Source organism: Leopardus geoffroyi, chromosome A1 (assembly GCF_018350155.1).
Source record: "Leopardus geoffroyi isolate Oge1 chromosome A1, O.geoffroyi_Oge1_pat1.0, whole genome shotgun sequence".
Lineage (NCBI taxonomy): Eukaryota > Metazoa > Chordata > Mammalia > Carnivora > Felidae > Leopardus > Leopardus geoffroyi.
Window position 1 is genome coordinate 227,733,556 of NC_059326.1, and position 20,412 is coordinate 227,753,967.

General features: G+C 48.6%; 1 protein-coding gene across 3 annotated transcripts in view; it reads right to left on the reverse strand.

Annotated features, from left to right (window-relative positions):
* Positions 1 to 1,268: 1,268 nt before the first annotated feature.
* The window catches only part of TRIO (trio Rho guanine nucleotide exchange factor), a 365,052-nt gene continuing 345,908 nt past the window's right edge, over positions 1,269 to 20,412 (reverse strand). For 2 of the 3 annotated variants that reach the window (XM_045441792.1, XM_045441803.1), the window contains exons 50-57: positions 20,117 to 20,255; positions 19,365 to 19,392; positions 18,996 to 19,158; positions 18,607 to 18,728; positions 17,245 to 17,323; positions 15,337 to 15,537; positions 12,459 to 12,597; positions 9,568 to 11,912 (exon numbers count right to left, since the gene is read on the reverse strand). In XM_045441792.1, the coding sequence (XP_045297748.1) occupies positions 11,364 to 11,912; positions 12,459 to 12,597; positions 15,337 to 15,537; positions 17,245 to 17,323; positions 18,607 to 18,728; positions 18,996 to 19,158; positions 19,365 to 19,392; positions 20,117 to 20,255 (1,420 nt within the window). In that variant the 3' untranslated portion in view covers positions 9,568 to 11,363. Of the gene's footprint in view, positions 1,281 to 9,567; positions 11,913 to 12,458; positions 12,598 to 15,336; positions 15,538 to 17,244; positions 17,324 to 18,606; positions 18,729 to 18,995; positions 19,159 to 19,364; positions 19,393 to 20,116; positions 20,256 to 20,412 lie in introns of those variants that run through there. The other variant, XM_045441785.1, reaches the window with a different exon arrangement.

A 20,412-nucleotide genomic window follows, 5' to 3' on the forward strand; every position in this document is an offset into this window, starting at 1 on the left:
TAGATGAATTTAAGGAGAACTGACACCTTTACAATATTGAGCCATCCAATCTATGAACCTGATATCTCCCTCCACTGTTTAGTACTTTTAAACTTTCTCAACACCATTCTGTAGTTTGCAGGGAAGAGGTCTTAGACAACTCCTGTCAGATTTTTCCTAGGTGTTTTATTTTTTGATATAAAAATATCATTAGAAATAAGCCAGTTTTCTTTTATAAAGGACCTTGACTTCTGCCCCTGGAAGCCTTGCTTTCATGACTTATTTATACTTGTTTTAAAAAAATGATTTAACTCAAACTAAGCAATAGGTTCCTTGTTTTAGGCATATTTACTGCCCCTGAAACATGAATACTGCGGGGATGCTGGGGAATCATTTACAGAGAAGATAAGGTTTCACGATAATCCTCCACGACAGACTATTAGAGTTGACTGAGGAATCAAAGTCCCCGAGGGGGAAGAAGACATAACTGTGGGGAAAAACTCATTTGTGGAAGCCACAGTCAGGGCAGAAAGGTATCTGACTAGGCCAGCGGACACGCGTGATGGTCAAACCACCCTGGCTCTCTCAGCTTCAAATCCCTCTTAGGCACGACTCTATAGAAACATTCTTAGATTTCCTGCTGTCCACACTTGGGAGCACTTCAGGATGTGAGGTGCCAGTGGGTAGTCAGTGGTGTAGAATTAGAAATTCTTGCCTAGAGCTAGGACTTCAATATCGCTTTGCTCAACATCAAGCCTAGAACCTGTTAATTTCGATCACAGAGCAGAGCTCATAGTCATTTTTGCAAGATGAAGCCATGAAGTTGTCCATTCTCCTGCAGTGAGACCAGGCTAAGTGAGGGGCAGGTGGAGCCAAGCTTCTCACAGATGAAACCTCTTTCCAGGTCTCTAATTTAGAGACTGAAGCTCTTTGCTTGAGCCCTTTTTCTTATAATTACTTTGCCTATCTTCCAGCTATTTGAATTAAAGGAAATGACTGCTAAGCCCCTTGGCAAAAGACCAAATGCCATCTAAAGCCAATAGTAGGATAGATTAGTTCTCCTTAATGACATTTAAAAGTGAAGGGCATTGTTTCTTATTAAAATGGTGTGTGGAGGGCGCGCCTGAGCGGCTCCGGTCGGTCCGTTGAGCGTCTGACTCTTGATTTCTACTCAGGTCATGATCCCAAGGTCGAGGGATTGAGACCTGTATTGGGCTCTGTGCTGGCTGAGTGTGGAGCCTGCCTAAGATTCTCTCCCTCACTCTGCCCCTCTCCCTCGCTCGTGCGTGCACTCTCTCCCTCTCTCTAAAAATAAAATAAAATAAAGTAAAATAAAATAAGTAAAATAAAATAAAATAAAATAAAATAAAATAAAATAAAATAAGATGGTGTATGGAACCCACGGCAAAAGATGGTCTTTCCCATTTAGGATTACAGATCTTATCTTTAGTTTTTTAACCAGTAAACCTATGCTCTCATTTTTCTGGCACCCGAGAGATGATATACAGCTCTAGGAAGAGTCTTCTTTCACACATGGCAAAACTTTAAGCAAAGGTTTAAGAATTTTAGATTAATCGTAGAAGCAAGCAGTCTTGTACACACAAATACAGAATTTGAGGTAGCCCCCTCGCCAGCAACAACCTGCACAGTCACTGGGCCCACAGAGTCAACACAGAATGAGCTCTGGAAGCCGCCCTGACATCTGGCAAATAGTTTAAGGAGGTTTACTCATGGGGTTTGTATTAGGATAAGGATGGCCTGTAATTTTCCACCTCAGCAGAGCACAGCAGGTCCCAGCGTCTAAGCTGGAACGTGGCCCAAGAGGAATCAGGGGTTATGAATAAAACTTCCTATAGAGGTAGCGGCATATAGGTAGTGCTGGGCGCTCCAGGGCACCTGCAGTGGCAGAAACAATCGAGTGCCTAGAATTCCCTTTCCAACCCGCCAGAGGAAGGCGGATACCCGTGCCAACCAGAGGTTTGAACTCAGCCCAAGGGAGGTTGGCTTCTCTTTCCATTGAGAAAGTCTGTCCTGGCTTTGCGGGGGGGTGTGGAGCCTGGCTTAGAGCAGCGCGTGCCGGCCTGAAGCGGGGAGGGTACCCTCCAGGCCCTGAGAATGGACACGCCTGGGCTCCGTACTGGGCTCCGGGCTGAGGAGCCTGTTCCTGCCTCGCACTGGCTTCGCAGGGGAAGAGGTAAGAGGAGAGAAGGTGCCAGAACGGGAGCTGGCTTGCGCTCTGCAGTGAGCCCCCTGAGGCCAGGGGAGGGGCCTCTCCCTGGCTGCTGAATTTAGAAAGAAGGGTATTCTTGGGGCCCTGGTCCTGGCAGCTTTGTCTTTGGGATGTTCATCAGTCCGGGGAAGACCATGCCCTGGTGGGCTAGCGAGGTATCACGCCAAAACATGAGTCCTGGGCCAGCCCTGCCGCCAGCTGGCTGTGGGAAGGTCAAGGCTTTTTTTGTGTTGTTTTTTTTTTTTTTTTTTTTAATTTTAAAATTATCATTATTTTTTGCTTTTTATTTGAAATAACTATAAACTCACAGAAAGTTGCAAAGACAGTACAAGGAAGTCCCTTCTACCCTTCAGCCAGTTTGGTTCCATTTTAGGTAACCACAGCGTGACAGCAAATCCAACAAACTGACATGGGTACAATGCAGTGCTTAGTTCCATGCTTTGAAATTGGCTTTTTTCACCCAGCACAATTCTCTTGGGATCCATCCAGATTGTTACCTGTATCAACGGTTTGTTACTTTTTATCGTGAAGTGGTACACCGGTGCAGGGTGTACAAGTTTGTTTAGCTGTTCATCTATTGCAGGACACTGTAGCTGTTTCCATTTTGGGGTTATTGCAAATACAGGCTCTATGAACAACGTGTACAGGTTTGTGTGTGAACGTGAGTTTTCATTTCTCTGGAGGAAATGCCCTGGAGTTTGATGGCTGGCTTGTGTCTTGAGTTTCTTAAGAAACTGTCAGGGTGTTTTCCAGAATAACTGTATCGTTTTATGTTCAAACAGCAACATATGAGTGATCAGTTTCTCCACATCCTCGCCAGCATTTGGTGTTGCCACTATTTTGAATTGTGGCTATTGTAATGGGGGTTAGTGATACCTCACCAGGGTCTTGATTCTCCATTTGCTTTTCCCCATGACAACTAATGGTGTTAACACCTCTTCCATATGCTATTCTCCATCCATGTATCCTCTTTGGTTTTGGATGACAGCCATCATTTCCGGAAGCCAATGCCTTCATGCTTGCATTAAAAAAAAAAAAAAAAAAATCAAAACCAAAAACAGCAGGGGCACCTGGGTTGCTCAGTCAGTTAAGCGTCCAACTTGGGCTCAGGTCATGATCTTAAGGGTTGGCGAATTCGAGGCTGTCGAATGGACCTGTCGAAGCTGTCAGCATGGACCCGCTTCAGATCCTCTGTCCTCCTCTCTCTGCCCCTGCGCCACTCTCTTGCTGTCAAAAATAAATAAACATTAAAAAAAATCTTGTAAGAAACAGCAAAAGACTGAGCAGGGAACCTACATTTCCACTCCTGGCAGGTTCTAATGGGGCACCCCAACCCTGTGGCTGAGAGGTCAAACAGAGCAGAGAGCCAAGATTTTCATCATTACTGGTGGTGACAAGAACCCCTACTCCTTCTGCCATCAGAAAGGATTATGTGGGGAGCCTGCACATCCACCCCACTGCCCCCGAGCGATAAGAAGGTCCCGCCCTTCCCCACTAGGGGGCGTCGGAAGAGGTCTCCTGCAGAGTCAGAACTCTTATCACCCTTGTGCTATCTGGGGAGGCCAGGGGAAACGCAGCCCCCTGACCACCATTGATGAGGCAGCCCCCAGCCCCCTTCCGCTGCTGGAATGATGGCAAGAGGAAGCCAGCTAGACCGGGTTTAAATGAGATCCAGAGTCTCATAACCTAATACGTAAAATGCCCCCCTTTCAGATGAAAATCATTCATCATACCAACAAGGAAAGTCTCAACTTGCACAAGAAAAGGATAAGCAATAGACATCAACAATAAGAGATGACAGGGATGTTAGCATTATCTGACAAAATGTAAAGCAGCCATGATAAAAATCCTTCAAAGAATAATTGTGTGCATACTTGAAATCATTGAAATGAAAAGATCAAACATCTCAGCAAAGAAATAGAAGACATAAAGGAAAACCAAAGAAAATTTTAGAACGCAGAAACGCCACGACTGAAACAAGTCAGTGTATGGGCTCAACAGCAGACTAGAGTGGACGGAGGAAGGACTCTGTGTATTTGCAGACGGAACAACACAAGTCCCTGGATCTCAACATAAAGGAAGTAGCTTGGGGCTGGGGTGGGGGGTGTTGGTGAGGACACTGCCTCAAAAACATGTGGAGCCAAAACTAAAATGCCATTAATGTCTTTGAAGAAGATAAAAGAAGATAGGACTCTAAAAGTACTTGAAAAAATGGCTGAAAACAAAGTTGGCAAGAGACCTAAACGTATAAATTGAAGAATCTTGAGTGAGTCCCAGACAGAATAAACACAAATAAATCCAATGCTAAGACATTCAGAGTTGTCTCTGAAAACGAAAGACAAAGAAAGAAATCTTGAAAGCGAGAGAAAAAACATCTTCCTTATAAGGGGAAAAATTTGAATGACTGTAGATTTCTCATCAGAAACCATGAAGGCCTGAAGGAAATGGCGCAACATGTTTCAAGTGCTGAGAGAAAACAACTGTCAACTCAGAATTCTGTCTCCAGGAAGGAAGGGGCAAATCAAGGCATCTAAATTATGTTTGATGGTTGAAGCAAAAAATCACAACATTGTGTAATGTGATTCTAAATTTAAGTAAAGGAAATATTTAAAACAATTATAAACTGGAGAAGATAATGAGACATGAAGAGAGGTAAGCTTTCTGCATTTCATTCAAATTGGTAAAATGATGACACCAGCAGATTGTAATGAGTTACACACACACACACACACACACACACACACACACACACACAACTTAATGCTTAATATCTACAGCAGCCACTGGGGCACCTGGGTGGCTCAGTCGGTTAAGCGTCCGACTTCGGCTCAGGTCATGATCTCGCGGTCCATGAGTTCGAGCCCCGTGTCGGGCTCTGGGCTGACAGCTCAGAGCCTGGAGCCTGTTTCCGGTTCTGTGTCTCCTTCTCTCTGTCCCTCCCTCGTTCATGCTCTGTCTCTCTCTGTCTCAAAAATAAATAAACGTTAAAAAAAAAAAATATCTACAGCAACCACTAAAGCCATACAAAGAGATATACTCAAAAACAGTATAGATCAAAATGGGATTCTAAAAGTGTTCAAGTAACCCATGGGAAGGCAGGTCAAAGAAAACGGAGACATGAAAACCCGAGAGAAGAACAGAAGGTCGAAATATAAAAGGGCAGGCTTAGGCCCTAACTTTATTAACAATTATATTAAATGTAAATGATCCAAATACACTAACTAAAGATAGAGATAGACATAGATTAAAAAACATGATCCAACTATATGCTGTCTACATCTACTTACATATAAGGTTGTAGATATATTGACTATTGGAGGATGGAAAAGATACACCATGCAAACATTAATTAGAAAGAAAAGTAGGAGTGACAACATTAATGTCAGATAAAGCAGATATCAGAGTAAAGAAAGCTACTAGAGAGAAGTATGGGTGAAAAAATAAATAATCAAAAATCAGTTTCAATTTCTATGTAATAGCAATAAATTCATGGATACTAAAATTAAAAGTATGATATAATTTATAATTGATTTAAAAAAGAGAAATACTTGGATTTAATTCTAGCCAAACATATACAAGAACTTGTAAATCTATAAAATGCTGATGAAAAAAATTAAAGATCTAAATAAACAGGAGCCATATCATATTCATGGATTGGAAGAGTCAACAGGGTAAAGATACCAATTCTCCCCAAACTGATATACAAATTTAATGCAATTCCTATAACAAAAATCTCAGTAAGATTTAAAATCTGGGGCTAGGATAAAAAAACAAACAAAACAAAACTTAGACTCGACACCAAAACACTTGATCCACAAAAGAAAGAATTGACAAATAAGACTTCATCAAAATTAAACTATTTTTCTCTGTCTGTGAAAGATCCTGGGAGGGGCGCCTGGGTGGCTCAGTTGCTTAAATGTCGGACTTTGGTTCAGGTCGTGATGTCACTGCTTGTGGGTTTGAGCCCTGCGTGTGCTGACAGCAGAGAGCTCACTTCAGATCCTCTGTCTCCCTCTCTCTCTCTCTCTGCCCCTCCTGTGCATTTGCTCTTTCTCTCTTTCTCTGTCTCAAATATACGTTAAAAAAAAGAAAGAAAAAAAAAAAGATGAAATGGGAGAAAATACCTGCAAGCCACGTCTTTTTTAAAATTTTTTTTAAAAAAGTGTCTTATTTATTTCCGAGAGAGAGAGAGGGAGACAGAATGTGAGCTGGGGAGGGGCAGAGAGAGAGAGGGAGGCACAGAATCTGAAGGAGGCTCCAAGCTGTCAGCACAGAGCCCGACGTGGGGCTCGAACTCATGAACCATGAGATCATGACCTGAGCCGAAGTCACACGCTTAACCAACTGAGCTACTCAGGCACCCCTGCAAGCCATGTCTTGACAAAGGACTAGGATCTAGAATGTATAAAGAACTCTTAAAACTTAACAATAAAAAAAACAATCTAATGAGATAATGGGCAAAAGACATGACGGGACATTTCACAGAACAGGATAAGCAGATGGCAAATAAGCACATGGAAAGACGTGCAAAATCATTAACCACGGGGGAAATAAAAGTTAAAACCACAATAATACACCACAATACACTTGTCAGAATGGCTACATAAAAAAAACAGCGACAACACCAAATGCTGGCCGATTTTCAGAAACTGGATCACTCAGACATTGCTGGTGGGAACGTAAAATGGCAGTCTGGAAAAGTTAAAAATGAAAAATTAAAAAAACCCGAGATTTTAACTGCCATGTGATCTTAACTGACATTACATTCCAGAGAAATAAACACTTATGGTCATAGAAAAATCTGCACACGAATGTTCTTAGAAGCTTTATTTGTAATAGCCGAAAGCTGGAAAAAATCTAAATATCCTTCCATGGGTGAATTAACTATGGTACGTCCATACCATGGAACGCTACTCAATAATAAAAAGGAAGACCACTCAAAAACTTGGATGAATTTCCAGAGAGTTATACTCAGCTAAAAAATTCAATTTATTTTATTATTATTTTTCAAATTTTAAAGAAGTCTTTAAAGTGTATTTATTTTGAGAGAGCGAGCGAGTGAGGGAGGGACGGGCAGAGAGAGAATCCCAAGCAGGCTCCTCAATGTCAATGCAGAGTTTGACGAGGGGCTTGGACTCATGAACCGTGAGATCATGACCTGAGCTGAGACCAAGAGTTAGACGCTTAACCAACTGAGCCACCCAGGTGCCCCTGTGTGATTCCATTTATTTAATGTTCTCCAAATGACAAAATTAGAGAGATAGAGATTAAGGACAGATTAAGGGGGAGTTACGGGCAGGAGGGACGCCCTTGCATCGTGACTGTATCAACATCAATATCCTGGTTACGACGTGGTATGTTTTCAGGACATCATCAAAGGAGAAAACGGGAAAGGAGGCATTTCATACAACTGTGGATGAAGTATGATATATCTGCAATGATCTGACAATAATGTTTAGCCTGATTTTAAGAAGTACATTCCACGGGGCGCCTGGGTGGCGCAGTCGGTTAAGCGTCCGACTTCAGCCAGGTCACGATCTCGTGGTCCGTGAGTTCGAGCCCCGCGTCGGGCTCTGGGCTGATGGCTCAGAGCCTGGAGCCTGTTTCCGATTCTGTGTCTCCCTCTCTCTCTGCCCCTCCCCCGTTCATGCTCTGTCTCTCTCTGTCTCAAAAATAAATAAACGTTGAAAAAAAAAAATTAAAAAAAAGAAGTATATTCCAGGGGCGCCTGGGTGGTCAGTTAAGCGTCCCACTTTGGCTTAGGTCATAATTTTGCGGTTCATGGGTTCAAGCACTACATTGAGCTCTGTGCTGACAGCTCAGAGCCTGGAGCCTGCTTGAGATTCTGTGTCTCCCTCTCTCTCTGTCCCCTCCCCGCTCATACTCTCTCTCTCTCAAAAATGAAAACAAAAACATTAAAAAAATTAAAAAGTAAACTCTGTATGATTCTGTTTACATTAAGTTCAAAGGTAAACTAACCTAAGAACGATAGAAATCAGAACAGTGATCACCTCTGGCAGGGAAGGGGCATGAAAAATCCGGGGGGTAATGGAAATGTTCTGTACTCTCTTTTTTGGGCAATGGCCACACATACATACATGTATAGAAATGTATTTAAGCCAAGTATTTATGATTTGTGTGCTTTTATCTTTCGTACGTTAAATCATGTACATGGGCCAATCCTACCAGTCCCGCAAATTATTTTTGTCTGTACGATCACGTCTCAGAAACATACAGTTGGACGGATCTCTCCTTCCAGTCGTTTAAGATTGTCTAATATCCTTGAATTAAGATAACGTTCACCCTGGATTCCGCTAAAACACTGGGGATTTTTCTTCCCTTTAGAGCTAAAGGGAATCCCTGGGTTTTAAGAATTTATAAATGGTAATGTGTAGAATACAAAGCAAATTGATTTTTGAGGGAAAAAATTCTAGGTAGTGATCATAATCACGATGGGCCATTTTTCACTTGTGAGATGGTTTTGCTAATCCTACAGGCCTACCTACTTCATTGGGCAAGTGTCCAGCTACAAGAAAAACCACCGGGCCCCTTGTCCCGCTCCTACTGCTGAGATCTGCACTGTGGTGGGCAGGGGACCCTGAGGCCCAGTGCCTCGAGGCCGCAGCGCACTAAATCCCACCTTGCGTTTCTGGCCCTCCTGAGCCTCTGGAACTGTGGGTGCCCCTGAGCCTCCGAGGCAGCGCCCATCTCCGGGAGAGGGAGCCTCTCCCGCCCTCCGTGACTTCGGGACTCAGCGCAAATGTTGTCCTTTCACACCTGTCTTTACCTTCAGGATGCCAGCAAACAGAATAATAAAACCTGCGGTACAAGTGCCCCAGCACTGGATGGCTCCCGTGTGGGTGCTGAGGGCCAGCTACCCCTGGCGGTGGGGGGGAGGGGGGGAGGGGGGGCGTGGCCTCGGCAGGTGCCGTATCATCAGTCAGTTCCTAACACTGATGCTTGCACCCAAGTGCTTCACGTTCTTCAACCCATCTGGACGTGAAACTTGCTCTTCCGTGGCCAGGAGGCAACAGCTCTTCCCTTTGTTGCGATCTACGCCGATCAAGAACTGGGGTGCCTTGGACAGAATGCTAACCAGGACCGGGGGCAGCCCCACTGTAAACAGCTGAACTCTGGTTCATGTCCCAGTGTCTTTGGAGTGTGGGTTCTGACAAGCAGTCTGCAGGAGCCGGACCAACTCTCATTTCTGGCCATGTACAGCGGATTCCTAGTCCGGAACATTCTCCTCTCCAACTCCCCGCCTGACCCATGAGAGGCCCGCCTTTCAGTCTCGCTCAGCAATGTCTCTCTTTTCGGTTCCATAGTGACCAATTTAAATAAAAGGCCTAACACAAAAATCAGGCAAATATGTTTAATTTTTTAAAATAACTGATGGCAAAATAAAATATTTACATCACATCATACTGTGTAAACATGTAAGGTCTCTGTACAAAGAAATATACATGCAAAATAATGTAAAAATTTAACTGAAATAATAAAAGAAACAATACACAAATAAAAGTTGTGAGGTTACGAATACACATCCAGTTTTGAATCCAATTTCTTTTAAAAAGTTTCTGTACAATTTTACAAGAAACAAACAAAAACCCAACAAAAGAATAAATAAAATACATTGGAAGCTGCAAAGCTTAACTACGCCCGGTTCATGGCTCAAGACCCAGGTGTCTGGCTGGCTGGGGAAGTGGGCCGGTCTTGTTCGTAGTGGATCTCACGCAACAAAGATAAAAAGACATTCAGAAAAATTCAAGCGTGCCCAGAAAGCCCGCGGCTTGTTGACAGGTGTCCCCACGCCAGCGTTAATTCTGCCACAGTGACGCAGACGTCACAGATGCCAGCCTCAAGGCGGCTAGTGCTTAATTGGCTTTTATTTCTTACCAAAAGCTCAAAATCCAGCCAATTTTTGTACAGAAAGTGGAACGTCAAAAAGTCTAAAAAGTAGTAAATGGCCAGACCGATTTTGGGAAAAAAAATAATACTTTGGCATTCTGAATAATAGCATAATAAATTTGAAAACATTACCCTATTATCCAGTTTTATATTCAGAGTATGAAATCACTTTTTACAGTCCTCGAAACTGACAAATTTCACGCAGAGTTAAATCTCCTTGAACTGATGGCACAGGGCTCCACCCCCACCCCCCCGCCCCCGACACACGCACAAAACCATAAAGCTCACTGTACGAAGTATGTGCTTTTTCTATGTATTTATTACAGGTACAACAGAGGTCTTCATAAATAGTTGCATAAAATGTTAAAGCCACAACATTGCACATGATATGAAATAAAACCAAAAAAACCCCAATGAGTGCATTTACAGTATTTTCATCTGACTGTATACTGCTCGACAATCTGATTGACGGCTTAGGGGTGGGAAGCAGGGGGAGGGGACATCGGGGTGGGACCCAACCTGACGTCCTGGGTTGATGGGCAGAACCCTCTGACCTCCTCCAAAGGAAGCCCTGGGCGGTGGGGGTGGGGGGAGAGGGGGGGACAGGAGGGAAGGACAGACCGAAGGCAGGACCAGTCTTATATACAAATAAGGCCTACATTTCATCAGAGCAGAACAATTCATTCTAGTTTTATGCAAAAGTCTGAGGTTGAATGCACGTTTCAGGAGCCTGGTCTGGCGTCCCGGTGAGACGCACGCAGACCCGGCGGCTAGGAAAGCTCAGAGCCAGGTGGACCCTGAGCTCTGGACGAGGCCGTGGGGAGGGCCGCCTCGAGGGGGGAGTCCTCCCCAGGGGTGTCCAGTATCTCTGTTTTGTTCGTTAACACCAGTGGTTGAACATAGGCATTTCGTGTCCTTGAATAAATCCTGGAAAATGTTAAATTTGCAAAATTCTATTCGTGTGTATTTAAAAAAGTTTCTTTTCTTTTTTTTGCAGAAACCTGAATAAAAGACTGTGGTACAGCAATGCTGTCTCCGCTCACGAAGAGTGTGCGAGAAGGTCCTCCACCCCAGCACAGCGTGCTCCCGAGCCCCGGGCACCGCCGAGCACAGCTCACCCGGAACGCAATGTCACACGATGAACGTACGGCAGCTCATCAGTCATGTTGGTTTGTGTTTCTCTTCGAAATTCAAATTAACAGCTGATTGGCAGGTGAAAGAGAATGAGAGAGAACTTCAGGATGGGTCAGACTCTAGGCAAAAGCCTGCTCTGTAAGAAGTTTTTAACGCTACGGATAGGTCGAACATCGTTCTGGTGTTTGCGCCGCTCAATGAAGGAAGTCAGTCTGGACGTGTCGAGGACGCCCGCACCTTTGCCACTGCCGTGGCCCGCCTGCAGCCACTGCTCCTGGAGGGCCAGAGCAGCCGAGGGACGCTTGGCAGGGTCCTCTTGGAGGAGGAAACACACGAACTCCTTGGCCTTCTGGCTCACTCCTTTGAAGCAGTCCTCTGGGAAGCTAAAGTCTAGTCGGCAAATGTTCAGGCAGGTCTCCTCCACGCTGTCGTCGAGGAAGGGGGACACGCCACTGAGAAGCACATATGTGAGCACTCCGACACTCCATGTATCCGAGGTCAGGGAGATGGGGTTCCCAAGGATGACTTCGGGGGCTGCAAACTCGGGGTTCCCCAGCAACTGGTGGATGTAGTAGGTCGTGTTGAGTTGGACAGCATCTCCAAAGTCAGCCAGTTTGATCGTTGGCTTGGCCGAACTCTGATCCACCAGGATGTTTTCAGGCTAGGAGACAGGATAAGACAAGGTCATTTCCATCTGTCCCCATCCCACGCTTAACACGCGATGCTCAACGGGCGTCCAGGAGGCCGACTGGAAGAGACTGTTCACACGCAAAACGGGACGAAACTTAGAGCGTGTCGGCCCACGGAGGAGTCAGCATCGCCTGTCGGGGACAGCCCTCTCGGGAGACCGGGGTGGAGTCGCCACGCCGAAGGGCCCTGGCTTAGGAAGCTGGGTGTTGTTCTCACTCCTGGCACTAACAGAAACATTCGCCTTCCTTTCTCAGCTGCCACTGAACCAGTCCCACACCAGCCTCACGAAACTCACAGGAACTTTCCGGAACTCACGGAATGTGTGAAGAGTACTTTACTGATCGTTTATAGCATCAAAAGTAAATCTCAAAAACGGAGATTAGAGACCCGTGTGCCCATTACCCACCTCCTCGTACTTACACCCCCTCCCCCCGGGCCTCCTGGCCTGGATGCAGTGCAGAAGCTGAGAGGGCCTGTGCTCAGACACGCCGGCCTTGGCCCCGGGAAGCCCACTAACCTTGAGGTCCAGGTGCGCTATCCTGCAGTTGTGAAGGTATCGGACGGCTTCCAGAACCTCCCCCAGATACGCCCTGATCTTCCCTTCGGTGAGGTTTCCCCATCGCACCACACAGTCCAGGAGACGTCCCTGGTCAGCCCTGTGGAGGCAGGAATGCGCACGATGCTCGTCACGGCGCTGACCTCTCCTGCGTAACAGGAGACGGGCGGCTGCAGGTGGGCCCCTTGTTAACGTCCTACAAGGCTGGGGTCTCGGAATCGTACCTCCACCTAAAGGCGCGACTCTATCAAGAGGGTCGTTTCTTTCCAACCTCATTATGGATGCGAGCGGGGAACAAGGTCGCTCAGCCCCCAGAGGGAGTGGGGAGGCAGACAGCAGCACATGTGGGCTCCTGCCCAGCCTCTGAGACACTGAGGAGACGGCCTGGGCAAGCCATCTGCTCTTGGATAGAATGAAGTGATACCACCTCCCCGAGCCTTAGTTTTACCACCTATAAAATGGGCGATGGGAAGGCCAAGTGGGATAATGTAAGAGCTGATGTCACAGGGTGATGAGAAAACAGCCACTTGGTCTCAATGCCTGGGCTCCACAGCATGACAAGCCTGCTCCACCCAGAACCCGGGCATTTGCACAGACGCCGAGCTCACGGTCTTCCTGGGCGCCTTTTAAAATAAGAACTCAGAGGGGAGCCATGAAGAGTTCTAAGGAATGCGGTCACCCTGCTCACTTGTGACCTGGGAGGGAGGACTGCCCCCTCCCCACCATTTCTGGGATCTGTAAGGATAGAAGCCTTGACAGTAACTGAAGCTGTGCCTTCCATCAAAATGACCCCTGTTTCCATGTCCCCAAAGTGGGAGCTTGGAAGCCGAAGGAACTACCTGCCGACCCGTGTGGGTAGCTGGTGCTTCTCGCTTCATGCTGGACTCAAAAGGCTTCCCTACTTTGAATCACTGCTGATGTAAAAGCCACTGACACAGCACTGCCCGCGTGCCAGGGACGACACACTCTCTGTCAGCTCACTTAGTCCTCACGCCAGCTTCTTCAACTGAAGGCCACAACTGCAATGTGGTGGTCTGGCCCCGGCCTCCCTGAATCCCAGCCTACGCTGCCCCCTTTGCTTGCAAAACAGAAACTTCTAGGAAAACCAGCCATTTGTCTGATAACAAGGTCATCAAGGAGAATATGGTAGTAAGACATCTGCTATGAAAAAAAATCCTATTAACAGTATGGTGAGACCAAACCATTTAGTTTTCCGCTAAAAAGAAAGGACAGCTGAACATACGTAAATTTTATGCCAGAAACGGACGTCTTGCCAATTTTTGATGAGGACTTTAGTTTTTGTTGAAAAATCCCCAGATGATCAGTAGCTATTAGTCACCCAGCATCTCAAGTCTGAAAGGAGCCTCCTGGGTACTGAGGTCTCTGCCTGGACGTCATTTTAGTGCCACAACAAGCCCCATTACAAGATTTTTAAAAATTCTAAGGTTGAGAAAGGAGCCCCAGGTACAGAGCCAATGAGATAGGGAGCACAGACAGAAGCCACACTGGGCTGTGCCCAGGCCCCAAGTCCCCCGACGTGCCCTTTGCCCGTGACGCTCAGCGTAGGGGGACGTCTCGGGGGCCTGCCGTCCTCCCTCTGCCATCTGACATGTCTGCTATTCCAAAGACGGAGGCTGCGACAGGCCCCCGACACTCCAGCAGGAGCTTTACCCTGGGGGGGGGGGGGGTAGGGGAGATGATCTTGACACATGCCCTCCCCCGGCCTTGCCCTCTGAAGGCACTTCCAAATTCTTTACAAAAAAGCAATACAACACACAGAAAAATCAAACACAGGGCCTTGAAGGGGTCCTTGCAAATGATGGGCTCCTAGAGCCCGAGTCCCACTGTCAGGAAGAATGTGTCCTAGAGGCTCTGAGGAGGCCTTCCTGTCTGTCCTACTCTGTCCCCCTGAGAATGCATCAAGGAACTACCAAGTGGCACAGAATATTTTGCTTTTACCAGTGGAAAAGGAGTTGTAAATCCATGTAAATATATGAAAGGACTCCCTAGTAAAAAAAGAAGGAATAGGTATTTAAACCCAGCTAAACACCCCTGTATTTCACAGAGGCCAGAATGTTCTAGGGTGGGCTTCCCAAACCCGTACAGCTAACACTTTGGAACAGATGGTTCTCGGCTGTGGGGCCATCCTGGGCAGCATCCCTGGCCTCCACCCTCTAGATGTCAGGGGAACCCCCAACCCAAGCAAGTCTCCGGGCATGTCCAAATGTCCCCTGGGGAGCAACACTGCCCCCAAGTGAGGACCGATGCTCTCGGGTCACAGTTTTCACTGTTCAGATGACTGACGTGTTCGCTGAGATGGCACTGAAGCCCTGGAGTGCCACGGGGAGCAGGGGGGCTGCTCTGGCCGGAGGTGCCCCCCTCCCCCTGTCCTGACCATCCTGCAGGGGGTGGGCATGAGCCCTGAGGGGCAGGACTGGATGCCCAAAGCATCGGGGATGAGAGAGCTCTTAGTGAGTCCACCCTGGGCCCCCGGCAGCACATGAGTCTTCAGAGGCCAGGCCTCTGGGGGATCCCGTGAACCAGGTGGCATCTCCAGGCCGACACCCAGAGGGAACCTGGGCAGTGCTGGGGTGTTCTGATGCTAGGCTGGTTGCTCCCTCGTTTGGACAGTGCACGCTAAAGACTATACTTCTTTCTACCGTTACTGGAAAGCTCTAGAACTGTGGTCTCTGACAGTAGGCTTTTCTTTTGTATTTTACACGTTCTGTGGATCCCCAAATGCCACTCTCTGCCCTTCTTAGAGAACAAACAACAATCAAATCACTTAAAGTTGAGGCAGAGGCTCCCAAGCTGGGGAGGGAAGGGGGTGTGTACGCACATTTCCAAAACCAGGATGTAGCTGGTGGGGGTCTCGAAGCTATCAAGGAGGCCAACAAGCAGCGGGTGCTGGAGGTTCTGCAGGATTCCAAGCTCGTGGGTGACCTGGTCACGCTTCATCAACTTCTTGTTCACAAACTTAGTGGCCACTGCTCGTTTGGTTCCTTTTTGATCACATTTCTTAACGACAGAGAATCTGCCCCTGGAAAATATGCCAAGAAGGTCACTTTCAGACGACTCTGAGTCTGTCATGGACAAGAAACTGTCAACCTAAATGGACCGGGGGCGGGGCAGCCTCCCCTGTCCACAGGCCCTGCCCTCCCTGGCCACTCGTGAAGAAACGACGGCCCGCGACGACCCCGAGGAAGCCCGCCAGTCTCCGAGACCCTCAGCCATGCGACTCCTCTCCTTCCTAGAGGCAAACTCCATCTCCTCACCCTGTGTGACCTCCTGACCTCAAATTCGGCAGAAGTGACATGTGAGACCAACCAGGCAGCCTCTGCCTCTGCTGTCATGGAAAGCCTTCCTCACCATGTCAAGAAGCCTGGGATGCACTTGGTGGCCCCCGGTCACCCTGTGCCCCCTTTTGGAAAGGAGTGTCACTGCTGTCACAGTGCCTGACTTGCAGGACGCCTGTGTGGGGCCGGTCACTCATCGGCACCCACGGCCTCTGGAGCTGTCCCCAGTGAGCCACACCCAAGAAGCCTCAGTGGCACCTTGACCCAACCTGGAAAATAGGGTCTTGGACCTCAAATCTGAGCCCGCTACCATAGGATGGGATGAAATTTGGGGAGCACTGGGGAATGCAAGGAATAGAAATCACCCTGTGGTGGGAAGAAAACGGCCACACCACTCTGCTACTTCTCCCACAGAAGGGCAGTCTGTTTCTCTTCCTTGAACCTGGCCTGGCCGGTGGTGTTTCTGACCCACACAACGCGGAAGAAGTGCGGCCGCTGATTTCTGAGGCCGAGCCTTGAGAGGCCCTGCGGCTTCTGCCATCACGGGAGGAAGCCCAGGGCGAAAGTCTATGTGGAGAGAGGCCCAGCGTCCCAGCCAACTGAGCCCAGGAGAAACCAGCGGGTAGCTGCCCAATCACTCCACACGTGGCCAGAAGTGATAAGTCAGCGCTGCCTCGAGACAGCAAGTGGTGTGCCCGTGCAGCGGTGGACAGCGGACAGACAGGTCAGCCTGATACACACAGGTATGTGCACAGGTAGCTGGAGCCACGAGACCCAGTGCAGCCACTCGAATGGAGGAGGCCACTCTGGGGGTTTCTTGGAAAGCTTTTTAAAAGCGACAAGCTCAGCTGTCATGCTTTTGACCTTCTTGCTGCCTGGGTCAGGACTGGAGAAGTGGAGGAGAGCCGTGTGGATGGGCAGCAGAGCCGAGCCAGAGGGAGCCTGCCTGGGGGCCTGAGGGCCCTGCTGACCGCTGCCCGAGCCCTGGCTGCCCTTCTGGAAGGGAGGAACCCCTCTCTCTGCTCATGCAGGTGTGCCCCATATCTCCAATGCACATCTCCACAGACAACTCAAGTCTCCCGGGCACACTCAGCCTTTCCTAGCTGAGCCTCCAAAGGAATTAAGTCCCACAAAAAGGGTTTGAGCGACTCTCCAACTTCTCCCAAGGACACGACAGCTGGTTCGGTCCTAGACGCACAGCAGAGGAGTTGGGTCACTGCATGAACGGATGGCTTATGGCTTTAGGCCTTCATTGTCTCCTGGAATCTGAGCTGAAAACGTCTGAACCCTCAGTGTTTACTGTCGAAAGGTAATTACAGGTTACCTTCCAAATAGAACTCCTATAACTTCCAACTGGTGGCAAAATACACCACTTGATGTTATCTACTCCTGCGGTGAGTTATGTCTTACTCTCTGCTCTCCCGGAAGGGGCTTTGGGTTTTATATAGTACCTGCCAAGCTCAGCCACTTCGCTGTAGAAGGAGTCAAAGTTGTCTTTCCAGGTCACCATGATCCCATCACTCCCTGGACCTGTAACAAGAGCAGCACCTCCCCTGAGCTTGGTTTCTGCGGCGCTACTGGGGGAAGGGGTCTCTAGGCCTGCGCTGTCCAACATGGCGGCCACCGTGGCTGCCGGGCATGTCCGCTGTGGCTCATCGGAATGAAGATGTGCCCAAAGCATAAAATACACACGACCGACAGGCTGGGACTTAGGATGAGGACGAGATGGGTTTACGTGACAGAAATAAACACCCACTGCCTTTTCCATTATTTTCCAACTCGTGTCTCCAAGGAGGCATCTTCCACCTCCCCAAGTGCCTTTAGCTTGTGCTACTGATTTATTAGAAAGCAAAAACCACCTGGATAGTTTCTGTGGCCTCTTTTACAAATTACAACACCGGTGATTCTTCACTTTTAAATTCAAGATTCTCTTTCTTCCTTGTATCATGATCTGAGAAATTCAGGACATTCCCTTTCTCTGGTTTAATGAGATTAAAATATCTGGGATGAGGAGACACAGGATAAAAATGCTAAGATAATTCTGTTCATTGTCTACACACAGGGTGTTCCTGAACTCAATGCACCTTTTAGTTCAGGGTTTTATTTTTGTTTTGCTCTCGGAAGCAGGTTCCTTGAACCGGTACAGCTGGGGAACACGTGACAAAAGTCAGCGGTCCTGTGCTGCCAAGCTGGCCTTCTGCCAAAGCAGTAGCTGCAAATCAAGGGGTACGTGCTGCCTCCTGAGCATCTTGTCAAGTGCACCCAGAGGAGACTTAGAAAGGCCCAGGACATGGGTTCTGCCTCCAGTAGCTCAGTCTAGCTGAGGAGAGAGAACAAGGCCTTGCTGGGCAGTGAAGAGAGCAAGGGCTTCGGACCGGAGGGACGCAGGTCCCACCCTGGTCCCCTGCACTCACGGGAGGGACGCCGTTAGGGTCTAAGTCAGGCACAGAGCCTCAGCCACAGTCTCTCCTCTCCTCTCATACTCTACATGAGACCAGCTTGAAGGAGAGTTTCTCAGAGCCAAAGTGTCAACTCAGGAATTGAATAAAAGAGAAATCGAATAGGAGGATGTGTTTTGAGCGCTAAGAACATGGGATGTGCTGTGTTCCAACCCAGAGGCTGGCACCGGGGCCGTGATGAGCGGCCTTCACCGTGTCCCTCCCCGGGATGTCCTAGATACCGTGGTCTGCCCCTTGTAGGTCTTGTTGGGAAGGCCCCGAGAGTGACTGTTGCCAAACACTTCAGAGTATGTGGGGCGGGTCTGTGTAGAGGCGGGGCCTCTGGGCCTCAGATCAGCTCGGGGAGCAGCTTACCCAGCACCCTCAGACTGGCTGAGGACGAGGCCGAACCCATGTCGTTCACAGCGATGCACGTGTAGGTGCCGTCGTCTTCTGTGGTCACACCCACAATCTTCAGAGTGGCCTCTCCCAAGTCACTGCCGTACAGATGACAAGACACCGTGGGTCACAGAGGGGCAGCTCCCCCAGTGGCCACCCCTACCCTCCCCACTTTGGGGTCACAGGAAATTCCGAGAGCGAGTATTGCCAAGGAATTTCAAGTGGAATTTTAATTTTTATTGTGCACCCCGGATGAAACGGGCCCTCGTGGGAGGCGTCAGGGTGCAAAAGCTAAGTAAGCAGTTTGACAGTGTTGGTCACAGTGACTAGAGGTCATGCTCACTGCCAGCGAGACCCACCCTCACCTGTAGGAGATGCTGTAGTGACCGTCGTTGTTCAAGGTGTTGTGTTCAGGGCCCTTCCAGGTGATCGAGGCCTTGGGGCGGCCACAAACTCGACATCTAAGAACAACGGTCTCCCCTGTCTCACACGTGACCTCACTCAAGGGAATGACGAATTCTGGGGGAACTGCACGAGAGAGGAGTCAGGGACACCAGTCACCCTTGGTTCCCCTCCCACACCCACCAACGCTAACAAACGAATGAGGCCCTCGTTGCCGCCCACACCCGGAGCGCCACAAAAAACCCGTTCCACGCGGCACACCCGAGGCCTCTCCGCCATGCCCCATAGACCTACGCTCTGCGAGACCGGAGGAAGCAGACAACAGAACTCACCGTCATATATGTAGTTGGGGTTGAGAAGCTGAAATGGAAAAAGCATGTAGATATTAACCAGAAGCAAGAACTGCTTTGAGGTATACTGAGTTTATTCCCCGGCTACGATTATCACTGAAAGATGAGTGGAAATACAACTTGGTTTTCGTGGGTATCGAAACAGCGCATTTTCATCGCCTTTAAATGCGCTCATCCAAATTTAGATGAGCTTTTGTCTTCCTTCTCACAAACGCATCAACGCCCTTTAACCTCAGAAATGCCCATTTTTCTCATCCAGTGGGCCGGGTCCAGCTGGTCCCCACACCCCTTCCTTCTGAAGGGCGGCCGGAGCCCTCGTGTTCCCTTTGGGGGAGATTTTTTCTCCCCAGGCAACCACTCCCCAACCCAGGTTTGAGGCAGTCGCACCACAGGAACCAAGCTGACTGAAGCGACTGCCAAGGGAATGTGCCGGGGCCGGCGAGGCTGAGGCGGCCCCTGGATGAAGTCAGCGCCACAGCGGCTTTGCAGCGTTGTACTTGCAAGGGTCTGGTTTCTGCTTCACCGGGCAGCTGGCAGTGTTCCTTGTAAGCTACACGCGCACCTGGTCAGGCGTGCTGCGTGTCCCTGGTTCCCCGCACAAGTGTACCCACCTGTGCCCGGAGCCCTGCTGGCGGGCGGCTGGCGGGAGGCAGGGCGTGGCAAGCGAGGCTGGGCGCCAGGCCCCCTGCTGCCCCCTCGGAATGACACGGGTTCCTGGAGACGCTCAGACTCACCTTCACAGATACCTTGTTGCTGAGTCCTTCCCGAGACTTCCGATAACCGTTCTCTAACTTGCCTTCCCGTTTGCCGTCTTTATCTTTTTTCTCAGATTTTTTCCTTAAACGGAGTGCTGTGTGCCAAGATGTTGACTTCCTAGGAGGAAAGTAACACGTTGTTAGTGTTACATCTTCCCAGTGTTCGGCAAGTGATTCCTGAGAATATCAGAGAAGAGCTGAGTAGCTCACCTATGGGGACACAGGCTGACTGAGGCTCCTTCAGGAACAGTGTGCTCTGCTGAGGGAAACCTGAC